The sequence below is a fragment of the Cetorhinus maximus genome, chromosome 6 (genome assembly GCF_964194155.1).
Source record: "Cetorhinus maximus chromosome 6, sCetMax3.hap1.1, whole genome shotgun sequence".
Classification (NCBI taxonomy): Eukaryota; Metazoa; Chordata; class Chondrichthyes; order Lamniformes; family Cetorhinidae; genus Cetorhinus; species Cetorhinus maximus.
Window position 1 is genome coordinate 28,035,203 of NC_135884.1, and position 23,127 is coordinate 28,058,329.

General features: G+C 44.3%; 1 protein-coding gene across 4 annotated transcripts in view; it reads right to left on the reverse strand.

The window, feature by feature from the left end:
• phf2 (PHD finger protein 2) overlaps nt 1–23,127 on the reverse strand; it is a 151,334-nt gene that overhangs the window by 29,607 nt on the left and 98,600 nt on the right. For all 4 annotated transcript variants that reach the window (XM_078543487.1, XM_078543484.1, XM_078543483.1 and 1 more), the window contains 4 exons: nt 22,863–22,952; nt 21,082–21,348; nt 14,523–14,642; nt 4,909–5,027 (listed from right to left, as the gene is read on the reverse strand). In XM_078543487.1, coding sequence (XP_078399613.1) covers nt 4,909–5,027; nt 14,523–14,642; nt 21,082–21,348; nt 22,863–22,952 — 596 coding nt within the window. The remainder of the gene's footprint in view (nt 1–4,908; nt 5,028–14,522; nt 14,643–21,081; nt 21,349–22,862; nt 22,953–23,127) is intronic.

Consider the following 23,127-nt stretch of genomic DNA (forward strand, 5'->3'; position numbering starts at 1 on the left):
GTAGGGTAGTTATTACAAACTCATTATTAAGCTCGCCAGCAGGCTGAAAATTTGAATCATTTTAGTTTTTACCAATTTCAAACAACTCTGAGATCAGAATTTCTATCTGACCAGTTGTACAGGGTTTAAATAGTTGATGCAGTCATTAACAGGGAGCTGAAACTATTCTGTAGAAACAATGATTTCAATGCTAATACTCCCAAAACAGGAGGCAGAAGGTCAGGGTGGGGATTAAAACCTTTAACTGGGAAAACAGCCCAAACCTGCCGCAAATACTCCCACTGCCAGCTTTATGGCAGTGGGTTTCATGTCGACGAGTGCAACAACAACTTGTATTTATATAGTGCCTTTAACGTAATGAAAAGTCCCAAGGTGCTTTATATAGAAGCATTATAAAACAAAGTATGACACAAAGCGACATAAGATGATATTAGGTCAGATGCCCAACAGCTTGGTCCATGAGGCAAGTTTTAAGAAGCGTCTTAAAGGAGGAAAGTGAGGGAGAGAAGTGGAGATGTGGAGGGAGCTTGGGGTCTAGGCAACTAAAGGCATGGCCACCAATGGTGCAGCAAACATGATTGGGAATGCACAAGAGGCCAGAATTACAGAAGTGCAGATATGTTGGGGCGATGTGGGCTTGGAGGAGATTACAGAGATGGGGAGGGACAAGGCCATGGAGAGATTTGATAGCAAGGGTGAGAATTTTAAAATCAAGATGTTGTTTGACCAGGAGCCAATGTAGTTCCGTGAGCACAGGGGTGATAGCAGGATGGGACTTTCTGCAAGTTAAGACATAGGCAGCAGAGTTTTGGATGACCTCAAGTTTACAGAGGGCAGAATGTGGGAGAATAGCCAGCAGTGCTTTGGAATAAAATCAAAACTCGCCGGAAAAACTCAGCAGGTCTGACACCTTCCGTGGAGAGAAAAACAGAGTCAACGTTTTGAGTCCAGATGACTCTTCTTCAGAACTAAAGAGAAGCAGAAATCTGGATTTGAAACATTGATTCTGTCTCTCTCTCCACAAATGCTGTCAGACCTGTTGAGTTTTTCCAGCGATTTTTGTTTTTGTTTCAGATTTCCAGCATCCGCAGTATTTTGCTTTTATCTTGGTGCATTGGAATAGTTGAGTTTAGAGGTAACGAAGACAAAGTTGAGGGTTTCAGCAGCAGATAAGCTAAGACAGGGGTGAAGTCGAGCGACGCTATGGAGACAGAAATTAGCCCCACCTTGGAGAGGTGGGAAACATCAGGAACATATTTATATTAGGCGCCCACAGTGCAATTGGGAGCCTGATTTAAACCTAACAGTTGGTGCGTATGTTTCCCAGGCAGTAAAAGGACGACGAGAGCTGCTGTTTCAAGAATATAAGTGCCTTTTACAGGAGCTTTTATCGACCAGGACCAGCCCCTCAAGGAACCATTCAGCCTCCCACAGCTCCGATTGTGGCCTCTCTCTTCCTGACCCCGTCCCCACAATTGCTGATCTTCCAAGCCCCGGTCTCTAGCTCCCAATCTTAGTGATTGCCAACCTCCCAAGACCCAAAAACCAGCTCTCCGCCCTGCCTCTTATGATCAACAACCTGCCGAACCATGATAACCGGACCTCCAGTGATCACCGAGCTCCCAAGCCCATACTGGTAGCTCCCTAGCTCTCGTGATCACCACACAGATCCTTTGCTCCCTCCACCCTCCTGGCTGCCAGGCACCTACGTGAACAGATTTGTCAAACATGATTTCCCTTTCATAAATCCATGTTGGCTCTGCCCAATCATATCATTATTTTCCAAGTGTCTAGTTATCACATCCTTTAAAATAGATTCTAATATTTTCCCTATTGCTGACGTCAAACTAACAGGTCTGTTGTTGTCAGTTTTCTCTCTCCCTCCCTTCTTAAAAGGGGGGGTTACATTTGCTACTTTTCAGTCTGCAGGAACCTTTCCAGAATTTATAGAATTTTGAAAGATAACCACCAATGCATCCATTATCTCTATATCCACCTCCTTCAACACTCTGGGATGTAGCTCATCAGGCCCAGGTTGACTTATCAACCTTTAATCCAATTACTTTTTCAAGTACTATCTCTTTACTAATACTAATTTCTTTCAGTTCCTTATTTCCACAAGCTCCTTGGTTCCCTGGTATTTCTGGGAGATTTTCTGTATCTTTCTCCATGAAGACAGGCACAAAGTAATTGTTTAGTTTCTCCACAATCTCCCTATTCTCCATTATAAATTCTCCTGTCTCTGCCTGTAATGGACTCACATTTGTCCTTGCTAATCTTTTCCTTTTCACATACCTAAAGAAACTTTTATAGGCTACCTTTATGATTCTCACTAGCTTGCATTCATAGTCTCATTTCCCTTTCTTTATCAGTTTCTTGGCCTCCTTTGCTGGATTCTGAATTGCTCCCAATTCTTGGGCTCACCGCTTTTTCTGGCAACCTTATAAGCCGCTTCGTTTGATATAAGGCAATCTTTAACTTTTCTTATTTTGTTGAGCTTGTTCAAAACCTTAGGTTAAGGTTGGAATATTGTGTACAGCTTTGGGCAACCCATTAAAGGAATGATGAAAAAGTATTAAGAAAGATGTAGTATAGATTCACTAGAATGATATAGGAGTTAAGACTTTTAGTTCTAGAATAGTGGCTTCAGAAATTACAGCAGTTTTCACTGTAATTGGATAGGTTAAGCAGTGACCTAATTGAGGTTTTCAAGATTATGAAGTTTTGTGAAAGTTTCAACTTTTTTCATTGTTCAGTACAGCAATGAGTGAGCACAAATTTAAAATAATCACAGAAAGAATTAAAGACAAGAGTAGAAAGGCAGTTAGAATGTGGAATTCTCTACCTCAAATTATCACTGACATAGAATTCATGAATTTTTTAGAAAAGAGAATTGGTTGTTTTTAAAAAGAAGAACATTAAAGTACTTGGGGAGTGAGTAGAAGAGTGGGACTAGATTCGTTAGGTCACAAACTCAAGGATCGGCACGCCAGAATGGAGCCTTCGACCCATCTTGTTTATGCCTAGTCTTTAGAAGAATATCCAAATAGTCTTTTCCCCACAGCCCTGCAACTTTTCCATTAGAAGTATTTATTATCCAATCCCTTTTGAATCTGCTTTCACTACCCTGTCAGACAGTGCATTCCAGATCATAACAATGCAATGTGACAAAAAAACTTCATGTACCCACTGTTTTTTTGTCAATTACTTTAAATCTGTGTCATCTAGTTACCAACCCTTCTGCCACTGGAAAGACTTTTTCATTATCTATTCTATCTAAACTCTTCGAGGTTTTGAACACCTATTAAACCTTCCCTTAACCTGCTCAGCTGCAAGAAGAACAATCCTAGTTTCTCTAGTCTCTGCACTTAAGTCTTTCGTCCCTGGTACCAATTTAGAAAACCTCCTCTGCACCCTCTCCAAGGCCTCGAGATCCTTCCTGAAATGTGTTGCCCAGATTTGCCCACAATATTCCAGATGGAGGCTAACCAATATTTATACAATTATGTGAGGTAAAAACAATAACTCAGAATCAATGGGTCCAATGGTCCAAACTATGCTGTTTATTACACAGGAAATTGTTGTCACATATGTTCACCTGTAACTGGTTAGGGCTGGCAAAACGTTATGTATTCAACAGCAGCCAGGTGGCCTTGATATATATGCAAGACAGGGAGAAAATATTTAAAGGACAAAGATATTCATCTAACCCATTACACTATCTGTTTCTTTTCCTTGCACTTCATTGAAGATTTGCTAATTAAAATAGGCTTATATCCGCTGGAGTTTAGAAGAGTAAGTGGCGATTTGACTGAGACATATTATATGTGGAGAGGATGGTTCCTCTTGTGGGACAATCCAGAACTAGGGGTCACCGTTTAAAAATAAGGGGTCACCCATTTAAAACAGAGATGAGGCGAAATTTTCTCTCTCAAAGGGTTGTGAGCTTTTGGAACTTTCTTCCTGAAAAGACAGTGGAAGCTGAGTCTTTGAATATTTTTAAGGCAGCGTTGGATAGGTTCTTGGTAAGCAAGGTGGTGAAAGGCTATCGGGGGTTGGCGAGATGCAGATTTGAGGTTACTCTCAGATCAGCCGTGATATTAAATAGCAGAGCAGGCTCGAAGGGCCGAAGGGCCTATTCCTGCTCCTTGTTCATATATTCGCAATATCAAGCGCAAAGGTTAATGACCTGCTCAACTTTTGACACCCAAACAATTTTCCATTTATAACTATTTAGAAATGTCTACTTGAGATAAACATCAATATGACATGATCCTTATTTAAAATCTGCATGGTAGAGTGTGTTGTGGGGTGACTTCCACTTTAATTTAGTCTCTCGAAAAGCAGTGAGTCTATAAGCAGTGAGGAGGTCTAAGAAAGAATGGAAACCTCGAGGAAAATTATAGACTAGTGCGTTAAAATGCAAAACTAATTAGCTGCTGTAATCCTCATAATTATTCAAATACAGATGACAATTAACTTTGACTATCATAAAGTATCTAACCCTTTCACCAATAGTTTTATATTCACATATCAAAATAAAATGTGTAATTTTTATATGAACAGCTTAGTGCAGTATAAATAACTTACAAAACACAATTAAACGGATGAATAGTTGATGTTTAAAATTAAGTATCTGAGCGCAGATTGAAAAATACATCTATTATTACTGTATTAGTGTCCAGGCTTAGATCAAACACATACCATGATTACTGATATAACATAATTTTGAAAGTAACACATTTATTTCATGCTGCCCCGGAGAAGGTTTGGTTTTTATGCCGCATTTGTCATTTTTTACCAATTATTCTGTCAACTCACTGAGTTAATGCTTTCAAACCTTTGGATGAATGAGGTTCAATTAAAAACAGTTGAAGATATTTTTGATTAAATACTTTATTCACACACCTCAACAGTTTTTTATTAGTGAAGACCAACTTGAGCTTGCTGTTGTCTTTGTTTCCTGTCAAAAACGATTTATCTGATTTTCCATCTTCCATTTTGAGCAGAGAATCTGGTTTACTGTTCTGGGAAGCAAAGAAAATGTAAGCATGAGATTTTCATCTCTGAAAGGACGTTGTTTCACCTGTTGTTAAATACAGTATCAGCTGTATCACTTACGTTTAGCATTCCTGTTATAGTTGCATTATTGCATAAGAACTCACTGACTAAGGACTTCTGTAAATAAACCTCTTGTCAATTTTTCCATATCCACCTTGTCTCCCTGATAGCACTCTTGCCTTTGAGTCAGCAGATTGTGAATTCCATTCCCAATCCAAGGTTTGAGTACATAATCTAGACTGACATTTTTGTACACTACTAGGAGAATGCTGCATTGCCAGAGATGCTTTCTTACATACAGGACATTAAACCAAGGTCATGTCTGCATGTTCCTATGGCATTATTAGAAGAACAATAGAAGAGTTCACCTGGTGTGTTAGCTAGAATTTATCTCTCAACCAATGCCATTAAAACATTTTAACTAATCATTTATTTAATTGCTGTCTGTGGGATCTTGCTGTGTGTTGACTAACTGCCATTTCACCAACATTACAACAGTGGCTCCACTTCAGAAGTACTTAATTGACAGCAAAGTGTCTGGGACATCAAAGTCTTAAGGTCATGTAAATATTTTCTTCTTTCTTTCTATTCTGCACAAAATTCTTGATAATTATATAATTATACAATTGGCTTAAGCATCAAAGCAAGCTGTCCTCAACCAACATTGAGCGGAAATACCACCTACACCTTCTAAGTCACTCCTCACTCCCATGAGTCAGAGTTGTTGGTAAAAAATACAGACTGAACTGTTAGGATCTCAGTCTACTACAAATTGAATGTCATTGGCTCCATTTTCTCTTTCCTCGTTAAACTGCAACATCAGTCAGAGAATGCAGGACCATTGCAGCCCTTCTTTATAAATCAAACTTTGGCAGACCAATATAAAATGTTGCAATTTTGGACTAGAAGAGAAGACTAGCTTTAAGAAGACAGCCACCACATATCAGAGGCTACATAGCTTATAAAAATAAACTACTTAGCGGTGTTAACCGCAATAAGCCATAAAACATTGCAGGCAGGACAAATTATTCCAGTTATACAAGCTTAATCTTCATAAGCCATGAGTATTTAATGCGCACTATTTTTGTAACAATGAATACAATTTTTTTCAAATTTGATTTAATTTTACTAATTTTATGCAATTTCATTCAGAGATAATACCATGGATTTAATGACACATAGATTTCGTACAGCTGGGGAAGCAGTTATAGTCCGATGTTGAGCTTAACAATCCATTCAATGCAGTGTGAATGGTTGTGATGCCACAAGGAATGGATCTCTCAGAGGCAGGAGCTCAGTATATGGGTGATGATTTCACTTGGATGGCCACAGTCACAGTTTGAGCTGCTCCTCATGTTTCACTTGTGGACCGAGTGGCCACGTCTTCCTTGGCCCATCTTTAAGCAGTTGAGGATTGTCCAAATTTTCGGTGGAAGGTTGAAACCTGGGACTTCATCACTTGGGGTCAGTTATCAGGTTGAGGTTGGTGATGTTTGCAGTCAACCAGGAAGTGCGTCATTGCGAAAAGGAGCTTTCGTCAGTTTGTAGGGTGTGGAGTGTGTTCCAGCAGAGATGATGGGATTTCAGACCAGAGCATGGGTTTTTTTTAATATCCCAGGCGGTGTTTTCCATGCCCGCTGGCATCAGATGTCATGGCGGGCGTGAGCGGAAAATATGGCGGGAAGGCCAAAAATCAGTTTCACGCTGTTGTGAAACACGTTTGCAACCATCTGCTCTGCTGTATTTCCCGTCTCTGGACATCGGGAACTTCATAAGCCCAGCTCACCAGAATCACCCCCCCGCGTTGGATCATCCAAGCACGTCAGCGTGCTTCACAACAACATTTATAAGGCATGCAGTTGGCGAGCTGCACTTCGAGGGGAACTCGGAGGTGAGTGCACAGTAACGTTGCGCAGCACTTGCGAGGGACACCTGTGGGACCTCAAGGCTGAGGCACTGTGTATTCAAGCAAGGCCACAGGCAAATTGCATTTTCCCAGCTGGCTGACAGTGCGGTGCCGGCGCAGGGGCTGCCCTGCGGTTGAAGCAAGTTGGTGGGGGGGGGGGAAGAGCTGCAAGCGATTGATGGAAGTACACAAGCACGTGGGAGGGAAGCAGCCAAGCATTAGGGAAACTTTGTATAAAGTGACCATTCCTCCGCAGCTGGGACAGTTCAGATGCAGCCACATTGACGTGCTTGGAGTCGGGCCTCTAGCTTATCTGCCCACTCAAGCAACGCAGAGGCCTGAAAGTGCCACAAAATGCACCAGAGCTATTCACCCCTCGGGCGCAGACTGCTAACTAATGAACGTTTTAGAGGACTGCAGAACAACTGGATGACTGGCACAGTGTACAATCTCCTTGATAAAGCTGGCGATGGAGTAGTCACTGGTGGAGATGATCAGAGCGCCTTGCAATGTCATCGTTCCAGTTTGGACCAGTCTCCCCAGGGTTCAGGCTAACAGTGCAGCCTTGCAGTGTGGGTTAGGAGAATGCCTGTGCCTGAGCTACAAGCACAGAATGCAGTCCAATGGGCAAAGCTGTCACCAATCATTCAGGTGGAGTGGGGCGGAGGTGTTTGGGGTTTCAGGCAGCTAGACAGCGCACTATATTCTGGCCATCTAAGTGGTGGCCAGCACTCTCTGGGGTGCATTAAGGGCCTTCAGGCTTAACCAAGAGAGGTTCTTGGTACACTCAACCTAATCCTTGCATCTCTCTCTTTCATCCTGCAGGAGGAGTAGATCAGGGTCATGGAGCCTGGTGACCTAGCTGTATACCTCATGGCTTACAGAGAGCGGAGACGAAGGAGGAGAGTGACGGACATGCCTGGCTGGACAGGAGGAGGAGCAGCACCCTCAGGAAGAAGGGGCAGCTGGGGCCTCTCTCACACCACCGAAGAGCCATAGTGAGCCACCACTGGTCAGCGCCTAGCCAGACCCAAGTCTACAGACGCCGCCTTTCATTCCTGCAGATGATCGAGAACTAGTTGTCGCTGAAGACTGCGCATGTCTAGGGAACTGGTCGGTCACATTTTCCAGCTACTGCAAGAATTGGCAGCACAGGGGCTTGGAGGGCATCCACTGTCCGTGGCCATGAAAGTGACTGCGGCGCTCAATTTTTAAGCCAGTGCCTCCTTTCAGGGCTCCACAGGTGACCTCTGTGTGATATCACAAGCCTCCACCTACAAACGCATCCATGAGGTCATGGATGCCATCTTCGCAAAGGCGCACAACTTTGTACATTTCGCCTGGGACCAGGAAAGCCAGGATGCAAGAGCACTGGGATTTGCCCAGATCTCAGGTCTCCACAAGCGCAGGGTGCATCAACTGCACTCACATGACGCTTAGATCTCCATGGCAACTGTGTCAACTGCAAGGGTTTGCACTCACTGAATATTGGGCTGGTGTGCGACCACCACAGACGCATCCTGCAGGTCTGCACATGGTTCCCAGGGAGTGTCCACGACTTCTACATTCTCAGTCGGTCTCAGATGCCTGACGTCTTCCAGGGTCCACAGAGGCTGCCGGGTTGGCTCTTTGGGGACAAGGATATGGCTGATGACACCCGTGCGGCGGCCTCAGACTGCAACAGAGCGACACTATAATGAGGCTCATGCAGCAGCTCACAACTTGTTGGAGTGAACCACCGGAATGTTGAAAATGAGGTTCTGGTGCCTGGGCTGGTCTGGTGGAGCCCTGCAATGTAGTCCACAGAGGGTGTCATGCATCGCCGTTGCCTGCTGCACCCTTTACAACCTGGCGCTGCAATGGGGAGAGGAGCTGGCTGTGGAGGAGATGGAGCAGCTATAGGTCTCCTCCAATGAGGACAACTTTGATGGGGATGAAGGAGAGGAGGTCCTTAAAGGCCAGGATGCTGGTGATGCGGCCATCACACTGGCCATTTAATGCAGGTGCACTTGGGAGACCCTCATAGCTGCTAGATTCATGGAGGATGATGTAACATACAGTGAGGAGACAACATAGATCCTCACATTGCATCTGTGAATGTTTGACTCCAGTCTGGCTGACGGCAGCGCGAATATCCTCCGTGAGACTCCTGTCATGGAGACGCAACCATGAAACTTTTAAATGCACCTGATCCTTCATCAGCCTTCAGCACCTGAGCCCTTCAGGAGCAGTTTCACTGGTCACAGATGCTGAAGAGATGGGGAACCAGTCCTACCTCAAAGGTGCTGAGAGCACAAAGAGAGAATGATAGAACTCTGTTATCCCTTCCCACGATATTCTGGCAGCAATGACAAGCACCATCGAGGTGCAGGCATCATTAATATGCCCAGTGAGTGTGAAGCTGGACCATCACTTTGGTCTGAAGGTTACACATTTTACAGGGAAGAGGCCCTGGACTGAGACACCTGCCTTTGTCTTGTGCAGGAACCAAGGTTTCACATCTGAGTGACACGAACACTGCTCATCAGAACAAGGAGGCATGGCAGGAGAAATTCTTTGGCGTATCCTTACAACAGTGAACATTATTTACAAGTGATTAACACCCGTGCCCAGGCTGTGCAACTAGGTGTCAGCTGTGGCTCAGTTCATAGCACTCTCACCTTTGAGTCAGAAGGTTGTGGGTTCATGTCCCACTCCAGGACTTTGAACAAAAAAAAAGTCAAGAACTGTGAATGTACTCGAAACAGTTACATCTTCTTAACTTTCCTAACCATGTCGCGACATCTTGGTGCTCCACCGACATCCACACTGGAGGTAGAGGCAGCCAGCTGACTGCAATGCCCAGTCTGTGATGACCTTGACGGGCATCCTCTGAAGGGCCAAGACCTTGAAGGCCCCAGCCTGCTTTCGGGCACCTGCTGTGTGGCAGTGACACCCTCCTCAGCCTGTGGAGCTGGAGCTGCTTGGGTCACAGGAAAAGACAATTTGGATGGGCTGGAGTCCTGGAGTCACCTGGGTGGATGGCCCCAGGGTGTGCATCTGCTGATCCTCCTCCCTATGGGTGCCCAAGGGCCCCTGGCTGACTCCTTGAGGAGATGGGGAGGCTGGAGTGAGATCGAGCAGCCCCGCACCCCTCTAGCACACACTCTGTTGGAGGCCAACTATGGCGTCAGTGATGGAGTTCAGCCCGCGCAGCAGTACAGGAGCGATGTCCCAGACCAAGGTCTCCACGGCAGCCACCATTCTACCAGTGTTGACCTCGGTGTATTGGCATGCCGGCACTATCATCTCAGACTGGAGGCGGACGGACCCCTCCATCATGTCTTGCAATCTGAGGAGTGCAGTGGACATCCCTTCCTGATGTTCCCAGGGTTGTCTTTGCAGTTTCAGCAACTGAGATATGACCAAGTCCAGACGTTCACCATCTGATTCAGACTCAACGGATTTCTGGCTTCCAGCAGTCCTCTGAGTGCCAGAAACCTGGGAAGTCCCTGCCGCTTCCTGCTGTGGATCAGACAGTGCGATGTGCTCACCAGATTGTGACCCTGAGGCTACTCTAGAACTAGATCCCACAGGGGCGTGTGTCTCTGCGCTGGGTGGAGGGTGTGGGAGCGCTGTGACAGGTCTTCAATTGGGGTTTCAGCAGAATCCTCTTCCAAGGTATCTTCAGGGTTTGAGTTGAGGGCCTGCAACGTGGACCCCCTCGCCTGTTTCCCAAATGTGCCTGAGAAAGCAAGGAGAGATAATTAGTGCATGGCAGTGCCTGTGAAAGAGGACACATCACTCACAGCATGGTTGTCTGATGGATGTTGCACTGCTGGATCCTCACTTAGTAGTGTACCACCGACCTCAACGTCAGCAGAGGAACCGTCCAGATCTTCGCCAGCCAGCTCGATGGCTCTGTTTTCAAAGTCCGTGAGGATCTTGACTTCAGGCATTCCTCCACCAGTCTATGACCTCTCTCTCTTGTTGTGTGCCAGCTTGTCCTGCATGAAGACAGATGGAGAGAGTGTAAGCAGGATGCCTGCCAGGCAGATAAGTATGCCAGGCATGTGTGGGTGGTGAGTGGTGCCATGGACAGGATGAGGACAATGAAGGCGTGTATGAAAGAGTGAATGGTGGCGTCCCTTGAACTGGCAGTGAATGCGATCCCTGTGGATGTGTGATGGGTTTGAGAGTGTGTGAGTTGAGAGTAATGATAACAGTGACTTAACCTGGCAGAACAGAAGAGATCATTCATCCTCTTTCAGCACTGTGTAGCTGTCTTCTTTTGCAGGGCGTTCGCAATGAGCACCACTGCCACCACCTCCCAAGCCAAATTGGTGATGTTGCTGCCTCTTTTAGCCCAGAGCCGGTGCACAGGACATCACGGTGGGCCTCCATGGTGTCCAAAAGGTATTCCTAAATCGAGGGAAGTGCAGTCTTCTTGCCTTTCGGGGCTATGTCTTCTGTGCAGCAGTCCTAGGCTGGAAGCACTGAGAGATGTGTGCACAGCTGCACTTTAAGTATGGCGCCCGGCATGAGGACGAGGTGGGGTGATGCGTAGCGGGCAAATCGGAGGCTGCCCGCCATCGAAACGGCATGTTTCCAAGGAGTGCATGATTAATGAAGCAGGATTGGGACGATGCAGCGTGAAAAACCGCCATTGTGGCCGGTGGGTAAAACATTCTTTTTTCCATCCGCTACCACACTTAGTGCAAATCTGGATGATTCCGCTCCCTGTGACAGTGGAAGTGCTTCGTTAACTGTCAGCCAGTGGTGCTCATTGAGGAGGATGTTTTCCCTGCGGACATCAGGAGAAAGCGGGACAGCAACCTTCACAAGGTCCTCCTGTTAGAGTAAGTTTTCCAACCTGGAAACCTGCAAATGCTGTCAAGAAGGTGACCGAATCCTGGTCACCAAACTCCCTATCGAAGCAGTAAAAATCCACTGGTAAATTGAGTTAATGATTTGCCATGACCTGATGTTCCTGGGATGTTATGTAAAATTGCACAAAATTAGGAAATTAAAAAAGAATGTTTTTGAACTTTTTAAACAATTTAATGAAGATTATAGTATCTAGACCAGGAGGGAGAAGGGTGCTTAAAGCATTGAAACCACTAATTATTTTTGGAGTTCTGGTGGTGATGTAAACCACAGAATGCAAAAACGCCAGCCAACATGTTGTATAAGGTGATTTATATGTTCCAGGTTCTTTCAATAAGTATTCTCCAAGTTTCCCGAAAGTCTTGAGATTATTTAATCAAACCACTCAAATTCCCTCAAAAAAACCAGATTTTAGTTCTGGATGTTCACAATAAACAGAAATAATCCATTTCAAATACCATCTAACTTAAATGCTAATCTTAAAGACAGAAAACACTGGAAACACTCAGCAAGTCAGTCAGCATCATTACGGAGAACAGATGAGCTAATGTTTCAGCTGTCGATCCTTCATCAGAATTACGTACAAAAAGCTAATTAATCTGTTTTACCCACAGATGCTCACTGACCTGCTGAGTGTTTCCAGCATTTCTATCTTTATTTCAGATTTCCAGCATCTCTAATTCTTTGCTTTTTGTCAAATGCTGGCCTTATTGTACTACAAAAATAAAACCTTTAAACATTTATATAAGTTTAAAATTGCCTGTGTCTTCTGTTAAGACTATATTGTTTCTTCACTGCCCAGAATGTAACATGCATCTTGTAGTCTAGTCCCTGAAATTAACCTACTTTTCCTCAATTCTTTGTATAACTGCCAAAAAACTGAGGAAAGGTGGGTCAATTTCAAGGGCTAGACTACAAGGTACATCCTCCATTTTACCTAATTATTCTGAATTTGCCAGTATGTCAAATGCAGAGTTCAGTGCTACTGTTTGATCAGTCATCATTTGAGATAGTGTTACTTTTGAAAGTCAATGACGTTACCTCAACAATAGTGGAGAATTAAAAGTTCCTGGTAGCAGGCTGACAACTTTTCACACAAATAAAACATTTCTCCTGGGCCAACATTTCCCCCCACCATGTTGGGAGGAAACGTGGGAGCGGGCGTGGGTGGGAGGGTTCCTGATCGGCGCCCTCAATCGGGGGCGCGCCGCCATTTTACGTGGGCAAGCCAATTAAGGCCTGCCCTGCGTGACATCTGCCTGGAGGCGCTATGCGCTCCCCGTGTGGGTGGGGGGGGGGTGAGATTCCCTGAGCCGGGAGTGCACTCTTAAGCGCATGCGCGCAAAAGAGTGCACAGATCTCCCTGAGGCAAAGTGCTGCCTCAGGGAGATCGGCTCAGGTTTGAAACTTCAAATAAAGATGAGAAAAATTTCACTGCCATGTCCCCTCATGTGACACTGTCACATGAGTTGGGACATGTCCATAACTTTTATTTTGAAATATTCTGAGATTTTTTAATACTCATGAAACCTCATCCCGCCCGTGGATGAGGTTTCACACTTTTTCAGAAGCCCACCAGGGCTCCCGGCCTGCCCACCAACCTTAAGGTTGGACAGGCAGGTCCATTAATGGTTTCAATTAATTTTTTAATGGCCTTAATAGGCTGTTGACAGGTCAGCGGGCGCACAGCCGAGTTGGCTGCGCACCCGCCAACCTGAAAATCTAAATGACACAGGGTGACGTCAGGACGCATGCCCGACGTCGCCCCACGTCATTTTACATGTCGGCATGCGGGCCCTGCCCCCGCTCGCTGAACAGAAGATTCTGCCCATGGATTCACTAATCAGGCCATACAATCAACAATACAGTTGAACAACAAGTGATAGAAAACAAGGGCAGGATTTTTCGCTGAGTAGGCACATGCCTGGCCTGCTCGAGTGTAAAATGACACGCAATGATGTGGGGCAAGCATCCCAACGTCATCGTGCACTCTCACGATATTTCGGTTGGCGGGCGCGCACAGAAGTTGGCAGCGTGCCCACCGACAATTAAAAGGCTTATTAAGGCCATTACTTGCCACTTATCTGCCCAAGCCTGAATATTGTCCAGGCCTTGCTGCAATGGACATGGATTGCTTCAGTATCTGAGGAGTAGCGAATGGTGTTGAACATTGTGCAATCATCAGTGAACATCCCCACTTTTGATCGAATATTGGAGGGAAAGTCATTGATGAAACAGCTGAAAGTGATTGGACCCAGAACACTACCCTGAGGAACTCCTGCAGTGATGTCCTGGGACTGAAATGTTTGGCTCCCAACAACCACAACCATCTTCCTTTGTGCTAGATATGACTCCAACCAGTGGAGAGTTTACCCCCACTGATTCCCAGTTCACTTCAGTTTTGCTAGGCTTCTTTGATGCCACACTCAGTCAAATGCTGCCTTGATGTGAAGGGCACCTGACCTCTTGAGTTCAGCTCTTTTAGCCATGTTTGGATCAAGGCTGCAATGAAGTTAGGAGCCAAGCCCTGGTGGAACCCAAACTGAACATCAGTGAGTAGGTTATTGCTGAGTAAGTGCCACTTGACAGCACTGCTGACGACAACTTCCATCATTGATTTTAACACATTACAATAAGCACTGAGAGAAGACATGTGTAATACAGTTACATTTTTGTAGAATCATCCTACCTTGTATTTCCATTTCACTTCAGCTTTGCTTTTGTTCTGCTCTTGTATTCCAAATTTTACTACATCGTTTTGATTGTTTACACTTTCTCTGCCAGCCACACTTAACATATTCTTCGAAGCCTATGAAAAATGAAACATATTTTTACATAGCTTAAAATGCTGAAAAATATGAAGAAAGAGCTGGAGTTTAAATACAACAGGACAACATAATAGGCAGCAGTATTGTGCAAATGGTGGTCCTGTATAAGTCCAAATGTCTTAACTGAACACAGTATGATCAAAGTTTCAATCATGTGTTCAGTTATTGTACCAAACATTGCAGTTTAACAAGTGTCATGACACACATCCATGTTTCATAGAAATTGCTCCATTAATTTTGAGACTGTTTCCAAAGTGATACAAATAAATACTTTAGTTAGTTAGTTAATAAAAATAACACTGGTTGAAAGTGAATAAAATAATAGAAGTACAACTTCACTCACTTCACTATAGTGACGAGAATAGAATTATTTTGAGAATAATGGCTTTTCTCTGTCTTCCACCAAACATCCATAGTTGCCAGCTGCCCGTTTTTTATAGTTTCCATACACACCATTCGTAGTGAGACCAACAAAACAGCTGATTGCTGAAGGTGCCCCCATAACCCACTGCCCATAAGTTAGATTATGGGGAAAATCTAACTAACAATATTTTGTTGCCCCTCATACAAACAGCGCAAATGGGGACTGGAAACAGTTGTCAGGTAATAGAGGATACCCATGAATATAGAAGAAAGACTTGCATTTATATAGTGCTTTTGACAACTACTGGGAGTCCCAAAATGTTTCACAGCCAACGAAGTACTTTTGAAGTCACCATTGTAATGTAGAAAATACAGCAGTCAATTCTGTTTTCTGATATTGTCTGGGGGCAGGTTTTGTGGTGCAATGGCAGGATCCATACCTTTGGGCCAGAAGCTCAGGATTCAATTCCCACTTCAGGACTTGATGGCCATGGGAGGTGCATTCATAACGTGGCCAAACAGGTTGATTATCAGCCTGTAAATCCTTTCAGCATGCCTGATGACAGGCAGTAAGAACATCAGTGTATCCTGGTCAGTCATACTGCAGAAGGCAATGGCAAACCACTGCAGCACTTTGTCAAGCATAACCATGGACCAAACCAATTTAAGTCCATGGTCACCAAGGTCCTCTTAGGATATGGTACCTGAATGAAGAGGAAGATGTTGATTGAGGGATAATATTTGCCAGGACGCTGACTTAACTCCCCTGCTCTTCTTTAAAAAAGAGCCATGGATTTTTTACATCCACCTGAGGGGACAGACAGGGTCTCAGTTTAATGTCTCATTTGAGAGGCAGTGCAGCAACTCCTCAATGCTCCACTGGAGTGTCAACCTTGAATTTTGTGCCCAAGTGTTGGAGTGAGGCTTGAACCCACAACCTTCTGATTCAGGAGATGAGAGCATTACCAACTGAGCTAGGGCTGACACAGAGACAAAGCTCCCTGGCTGCCTGTTCATCAAATTAGCTAACATACGAGAGTCGGCATGGCACTGTTTTAAAAACCTCGGGGGTGAATTTCTAGAGCTTCTCCTACTCATCTGCTGAAGAGCCGTGGAAACTACGAAAGAATGGCCAAAGTTATGGCAAGATTTGCACAGCGGACTTCTGCAAAAATGTATGCTCATAACAAAAGCAGTATATGGTGCAACAAACAAATGTTTACGATGGATTTATTACTTCCGCTGCTGTCTTAAAACATTATAAAATAATGCTGTGGTTACTCAATACGGTAAAACATTGAAACTAAAGGGTTTGCAATCTGTTCGCAGTCCCCCATTTCATGCTTAACTGTGCGTCATTTCTAAATATACATCTTCAAATTAATATGATTTGTTTGCAATTTAAGGTGGTGCTTGTGTGCAGGTTTTTTAAAGATTGAAGAGCAAAAATTTCATCTCTTTGGTGCCGCTGGAGGTCTAATGGCTTTTTTGCTGGGCTAAGCCAGCAGATTCTGGAACGGTGAGCACAGCTCTTGTGAGGGGCGACCGCACCAACATCTCCGGCATATGGTAGGAGGTTGTGAAGGCAAGCTATCCTGACGTCACAAGAAGTTAGTATGCAGGTACAGCAAGTGATTAGAAAAGCCAATGGAATGTTGTCATTTATTGCAAGGGGAATGGAATATAAAAGTAGGGTGTTTTACTGCAGTTGTGCAGGGCGTTGGTGAGAGCGTATCAGGAGTACTGTGTACAGTTTTGGTCTCCTTATTTAAGAAAAGATATAAATGCATTAGAAGTAGTTCAGCGAAGGTTCACTTGACTGATATCTGGGACGGGGGAGATAATTTTATAAGGAAAGGTTGGACAGGCTGGGCCTGTATTCATTGGAGTTTAGAAGAATGAGACGTGATCTTATTGAAACATAAGATATTGAGGGTCTTGACAGGGTGGGTGCTGAAAGCATCCTGAAATGTTTCGCCTTATGGGAGAGACTAGAACTAGGGGACATGGTTTAAAAATAAGGAGTCTCCTCTTTAAGACGGAGATGAGGAGAAATTTTTTCTCTCAGAGGGTCGTGAGTCTCTGGAACTCTGCTTCCCAGAGGACGGTGGAGGCAGAGTCATTGATTATTTTTAAGGCAGGGGTAGATAGATTCTTGACTAACAAGGGAGTGGAAGATTATCAGGGATAGGCAGAATGTGGAGTTGAGGCCATAATCAGATCAGCCATGATCCTATTGAATGGCGGAGCAATTCAAGGGGCCGAACGGCCAGCACCTGCTCCTAATTCATATATTTGTATGTTACACAGCCCAATCAGCTGATGCATCTCCAGAATACCTCATTTGAACTACACAGGTCCAGGTATTGAATGAGAATGTCACTCTTCAAACAAAAAGTGCAAAGCTGCAAGATGGACCTTGCACAAGCATTCCTTAAAGGGCCAGGCACTGAAATTTCAGGTATGGTAATTTTGAAGAATTTCTACTATTGTAGTGTCTGAACAGGCCCAAGAATGTTTTGGGATCTGTTGTGGTTCCTTAATTTGCCAGCGAGTGCAGTGTAAAGGGATGGCAGAAGAGTAGGTGACCACCTGGAAGTTCCCCTCCAAGCCACTCACCATCCCGACTTGGAAATATATCGCTGTTCCTTCACTGTCGCTAGGTCAAAATCCTGGAACTCCCTCCCTAACAGCACTGTGGGTGTATCTACATCACATGGACTGCAGCTGTTCAAGAAGGCAGCTCACCATCACCTTCTCGAGGGCAATTAAGGATGGGCAATAAATGCTGGCCTAGCCAGCGAAGCCCACACCCCTTGAATGAATAAGAAAAAGTCCTGCCCACGCAAAGGCAGCAAAAGGTGTAAGGGCAGCAGTATCAAAGTCTCTGGGTCTGCAGAATGTCAACATGATGGAGCAAAGGCTGCAGAGAGGGCACTTTGCGTGACGTCCTCTGTCAACTAGGAGCTGGATTCTTTCACGCTCCTCAACAGTGACAGGATGTTGTTGGATGGGCCAGCCAAAGCAGGGCTAGCATCTCAGTGCTTTCCTGTATGCTGCCCCATTGAGGTACTCATCTGAGTCATCTGTGGCAGAATTTGTCTGTGACCTCACCCTCCAGTGAGCTAACAAACAAACCATGCTTTACATCTGGCCTGGCTGAAGCCCACTTGTGCCCAGTGACTCACCATGTGCTGATCCCAACTCGACACTAGCCTCCTTGGTACGATGCATTGCCAGTATCTGAGCTGGTGACTGGGAGTATCAAATCAAGAGATGGGGCTTCTTCATTACTGCTGTGCTGTGTTGCTCTCTCTCTTCTTCCTTCGGCTGCTGTGGCTCAGCAGGCAACAGCTCTTTGGTGTCTGAAAGCAGGAAATCAGAAGGGGAAGGCTGGTGTGAGGAAAGGGGGATGGGATGGGATGCAAGAGGTTCATGGTAACACCATCAGCAACTTGCTCATCATGCCAAATAGCTGGATGAATGTAAGCTGGGATTTGAGAAGGGGCATAGGGCAGGAAGATACCGCCATCCTCAATGTTCCCAGTGACATCTTCTTTGTGCACCACATCATCATGCAAGAGGGTAGAATGTCAATGATTGTGTAACACTGTGTCTGGGTGATAAGCATGTCATTGCTGAATAGCTGGAGGTATGTGGAAGCAGTGAAAGCTAATTGTGAGGCTGACAGCAACATAATGTGTGGAAGGTAAGTTGAGGTGAACTATCTGGAGGTTAGGCATATCCTCCACAAAGTGCTGCTGGGTGAGTGACGGGGGTGTGGTACATTGAGCAATGTGAGAGGTTGGTGGTGTGGTGGATCGGAGATGTCACGTGAAGATGTATTCAATGACCTTGACCAACCATATGAGGCCATCAGATTTCTTCTGGTACTGCTGCCAGGTCATCAGTGCCAGGTGCCAGAAATTTACCTTCAAGGCCCCTGCTCTCAATCCCTTGTGGGTGTTGTCATCGAGGGCCTTTGGTCCCCTGTGGAACCATAGCATTTCTACTCCTTCGCCCTCCACCACTAATGCTTCGAGCGTCATATCAATCACACTGGAACCCTCTCTCTCTGCCCTGGTGTTCCATTTTCCATCTTTTAAATTGCAGCAGTATTACTCACTGCAATTTCCCTTTAAGAGAGATGGACTACCTCTATTGAGTGCAGAGGTATCAAGCAGTAGTACAGAGTAATTCGGCAGCAAAGAACCCATTTATCCACACACTACAATCGTGGCAAAGAGGTGAGAGCATCAAGTTTGAATGCTGCCCACCTCCGACAGAACTGGAGTGGGCAGGTTGTGAAACACGACCCTGTGGCCAAAAAGCAGGTCAAAGTTTTAGCCTACAATGTCTATCTGTTGGACTGTTCGGAGATGCCTTTGTCTATTGTCTTCATCAGAATGCCAGGTCCTTATCCACTAAGTATCCTCTAACTTGTAACCTAGGAGATCCTGAGCTACACTCAACTTTAAATTTTTTTACGAGCTCTTGTATTTGTTATTTCAAAATGGGTTCCAATGTTGAAAAGAAGGTGAAAAGACGTATTTTCACTTCTTGGCTTGGTTTACAATAGAATGGAAGTATCTCTCCGGCTATAAGGGTTCTACTTGAATTAAGTTAGTACAATTTCAGCACAGATGTTAGCCAAAAAATATAGCAAGCCATCATTAATTCGGTATTAATGGGTAATCTCACTTGCAGGCTGAAAGGATGGCTGTTGTGGAAAATGGAAAACGTTCCAACATTGCAATGGTGAGCACCTTTCTGAGATGGGAGAGAGGCACAAAACTGAAACAGAGTGGAGGGAGCTGTATTCTGCATTTGAACCTGCACTGTGCCTGACCTGGGTGAGTGATGCTTAAAACAGCTGCTGAAAATGAGAAACCAAAATATCACAACGCTACAGGTAAGTATATGACTGTTTGCCTGGAACATTGCAACACTTGTGAACTGGAGTTATTGGTTCCCGTATACGGAGGCAACAATCACAAGGGGAGGGAAAGGGAGTGATTCAGAATACAGGGACAGAAGGGAAACTCCATGGTAAAGGAAGGCACTTATAGGCAGAGAAGGGGAAATGGGTTGCAATGATGGGTAGAAATTGACAAGAACTAAGGGGGAGGCAACCAGATAGCAATATAGAGAAAGGGGCAATGGATAACTTAAGGTACAAAATTTGTGGGCAGCGTTTCAAATGGAGAGGAAGGAAAGTGTCAGCATTGACTGAGGAATGGGGAAGGCACAGGTAGCACAGTAAGATCTAATTTCTCTCCCCAAACTAGGGCAGGACTTTTTGGATGGCAGATTTTCCCGCCCCACAACCTGAATGCCTTCTGTCCCGCAGCCATTTAACAATCCGAGGAGCATTAATTGGCTGGAGACAGGACCTCTGCCCTCACACGGGAGGAAGTCCTGCCTCAAAGAGCTGCTGGCCATCTCATTGGCCAGTAGTTCTGTAATCCCAGGGGCGCTACTGGGAGCGGTGGCCACTGCTGGGACTACGAGCCGCACCGCCAGTCAAAGTGCCGGTCCCACAACCCCAGGTAGGCCCGAGATCTCACAGTGGTGACAGGAGTGGAGAGGGGGTTGGGATTGTGATGGCAATGCCAGGTGTGGAGGGAGCACCTGGGGACGGGGTGCCCTATCTAGAAATGGGGCCAATGATGTGGGCGACCCCCACCTTTCCCGCCCGAGGCCCAAGCAGGGTGATCTGTTGGGTTTCCCACCGCCCTCACCCCCACCCCTGAATTCCTCCCACCAGCTGAAAAATTATGGCCAGGTGGGTAACGACCCTTAAAGTGGCTAATAATTGGTCACTTAAGGGTCTCAACTGGGGTGAAGGCAGCAAGGCCACTTTAGGCCTTGCCCACCCCCATAAAATTGCAGACAGGTTAGGGACAGGCAGAAGCTCTGTTGCACAAATAAAAGAAAAATATGTCTACTGTTACATTTTCGATGGGGATTTGCATTATCTCTATTTGCAAAGCATTATCACATTAGGTGACAGATAGAAAGATGAATTCACTTTTAATCTAGTAAAATAAAACTCACCTTTCCCCCTTTCTTTGGCACTTCAGTTTTAATCAAAGCCTCCTTTGTATGTGCCTCAAGAATGTCAAGGTTTGGAAGTAATGGTGTGCTTTCTTTTTCTTTCTTCCCTTTTTTCTTTCCTCCTTCTTTGGCCCGTGAAGCTTTCTTTTTTTCTGACTTCTCAACAGATGCTGTTCCTGTGTGCGCTGGCAGTTTGGCAGGTATTTGAGGACTTTTGGCTGTACTGATTATATCACTCACCTCGCTTTCATTTGTTTTAAGTGCATTCTGTGATGAGATAAAGATCGGAAAACATAACACAACCTGTAATTCACTGACATCCAAGCTGATAAGCAAATATTCTGCTCCTAAATAAAAGCAAAAATCTGCGGATGCTGGAAATCCAAAACAAAAACAGAAACAGAAATACCTGGAAAAACTCAGCAGGTCTGGCAGCATCGGCGCAGGAGAGCACAGTTGATGTTTCGAGTCCTCATGACCCTTCAACCAGTTCTGTTGAAGGGTCATGAGGACTCGAAACGTCAACTGTGCTCTCCTCCGCCGATGCTGCCAGACCTGCTGAGTTTTTCCAGGTATTTCTGTTTCTGTTTTTATTCTGCTCCTAAACTTTTCCAAATGTGTTACTATTGAATATCTGACTGCAGACAAAGGTATAATACCTTCTTCTTTGGTATAAATTCCAATCATGAATAAGCTGCTTCCTTAAAATATTATGGCTTTTACATGTAATATTCAGTTATGCTTTTCTAATTTCATTTTAATATTCTATCAAATATAACTAACAAATAAAAATCAAAATGGGAGAGTTTGCTTTCGTGTGTAGCTTAATTTGAGGACAAGGATTTCAAATACTTTCAATTAAGAAGTTATTTGTACTAACTGCTAAATTTATTTCTGTACCATCTACTACTGAGTTTTCAGTCCAACTAAAATGAGCACTATTTATTAAAAAGTTACTCATACCTTAATCAGAGTGTTTAGATATCATACATACATACAACCAGAGTTTCACATAAAGCTGCAGTACCTTATAGAAAACATCAGTGGTTTCACATTATTTGTTGGAATGGCATTTATCTTAATACCATGCAAAAATATAGAGTCTGAAAATACAGCAACATTACAGAACACACTGTTAGAATATTTACTGAGACTCCACCTACTTTTCTTTTGCCAACTGAAATATCTCATCCCTGTACAGTGTCATGTATGGGTCTAGCAGTGCAAGGACGTCTAGATGTTCCAGTGATGCTGCAGAAAACATCTTCAGGAACTGATGAGTCTGAATCTTCCAGATAATAATGTATAAAAAGAATGACATCACTGATGATCTACAATGAGGGATGTTTAATCAAATTTTCTTTTTTCTCCTATTCTTTAAATATACACATTTTTAACATTTTTGTGCCAGACACGAACTTCATCTGGTAAAAATTAAACTGTTTACACTTAAAACAATAGAAGTTCCTATGAAATACTGCAGCTTTAACCCCTAAAAAGGTATATTATGGACATAACTGAAAATTCACTTGACTTTGTCAGGAAAAAATATGATTTCATGAAATGCCATTCATTGCCAGTAAAAGGTCTCCCAATAACATATTTACTTTTTTAAGTAAGAATCTTTTTACAACTATCTTTATTGAACCTAAAAAAAAGTCTTAGGTCGAAAAGTAACTAAATAAAGCGTAATAGGAAGGCTTGATCATTATTTGATATCTTTACTCTGTAGTACATATAAGGAATAAAATGTTGCAGTCAGATTACAGAAGGAAACTTACCTCTGCTATTCGTATTTCTTTGGCAAATTCTTTAATAAGTTGTGCTGTTTTAATGGTTTCTGGAATCTCATCTTCATGATCAGCTATAACCTAAGATGAAAATATGATGGAATAGGTCAATAACTGATAAATATTAACTGCAGTTAATGGAGAGGGTTTGGACAATGAAACCTGGTGGCTAGGAAGTGTCACTAGTCACTAATTAGGATCATGACCTTTGAAATGCCTGAATCCAAATGACCAGGAATGTACAAGGTCACTTCCT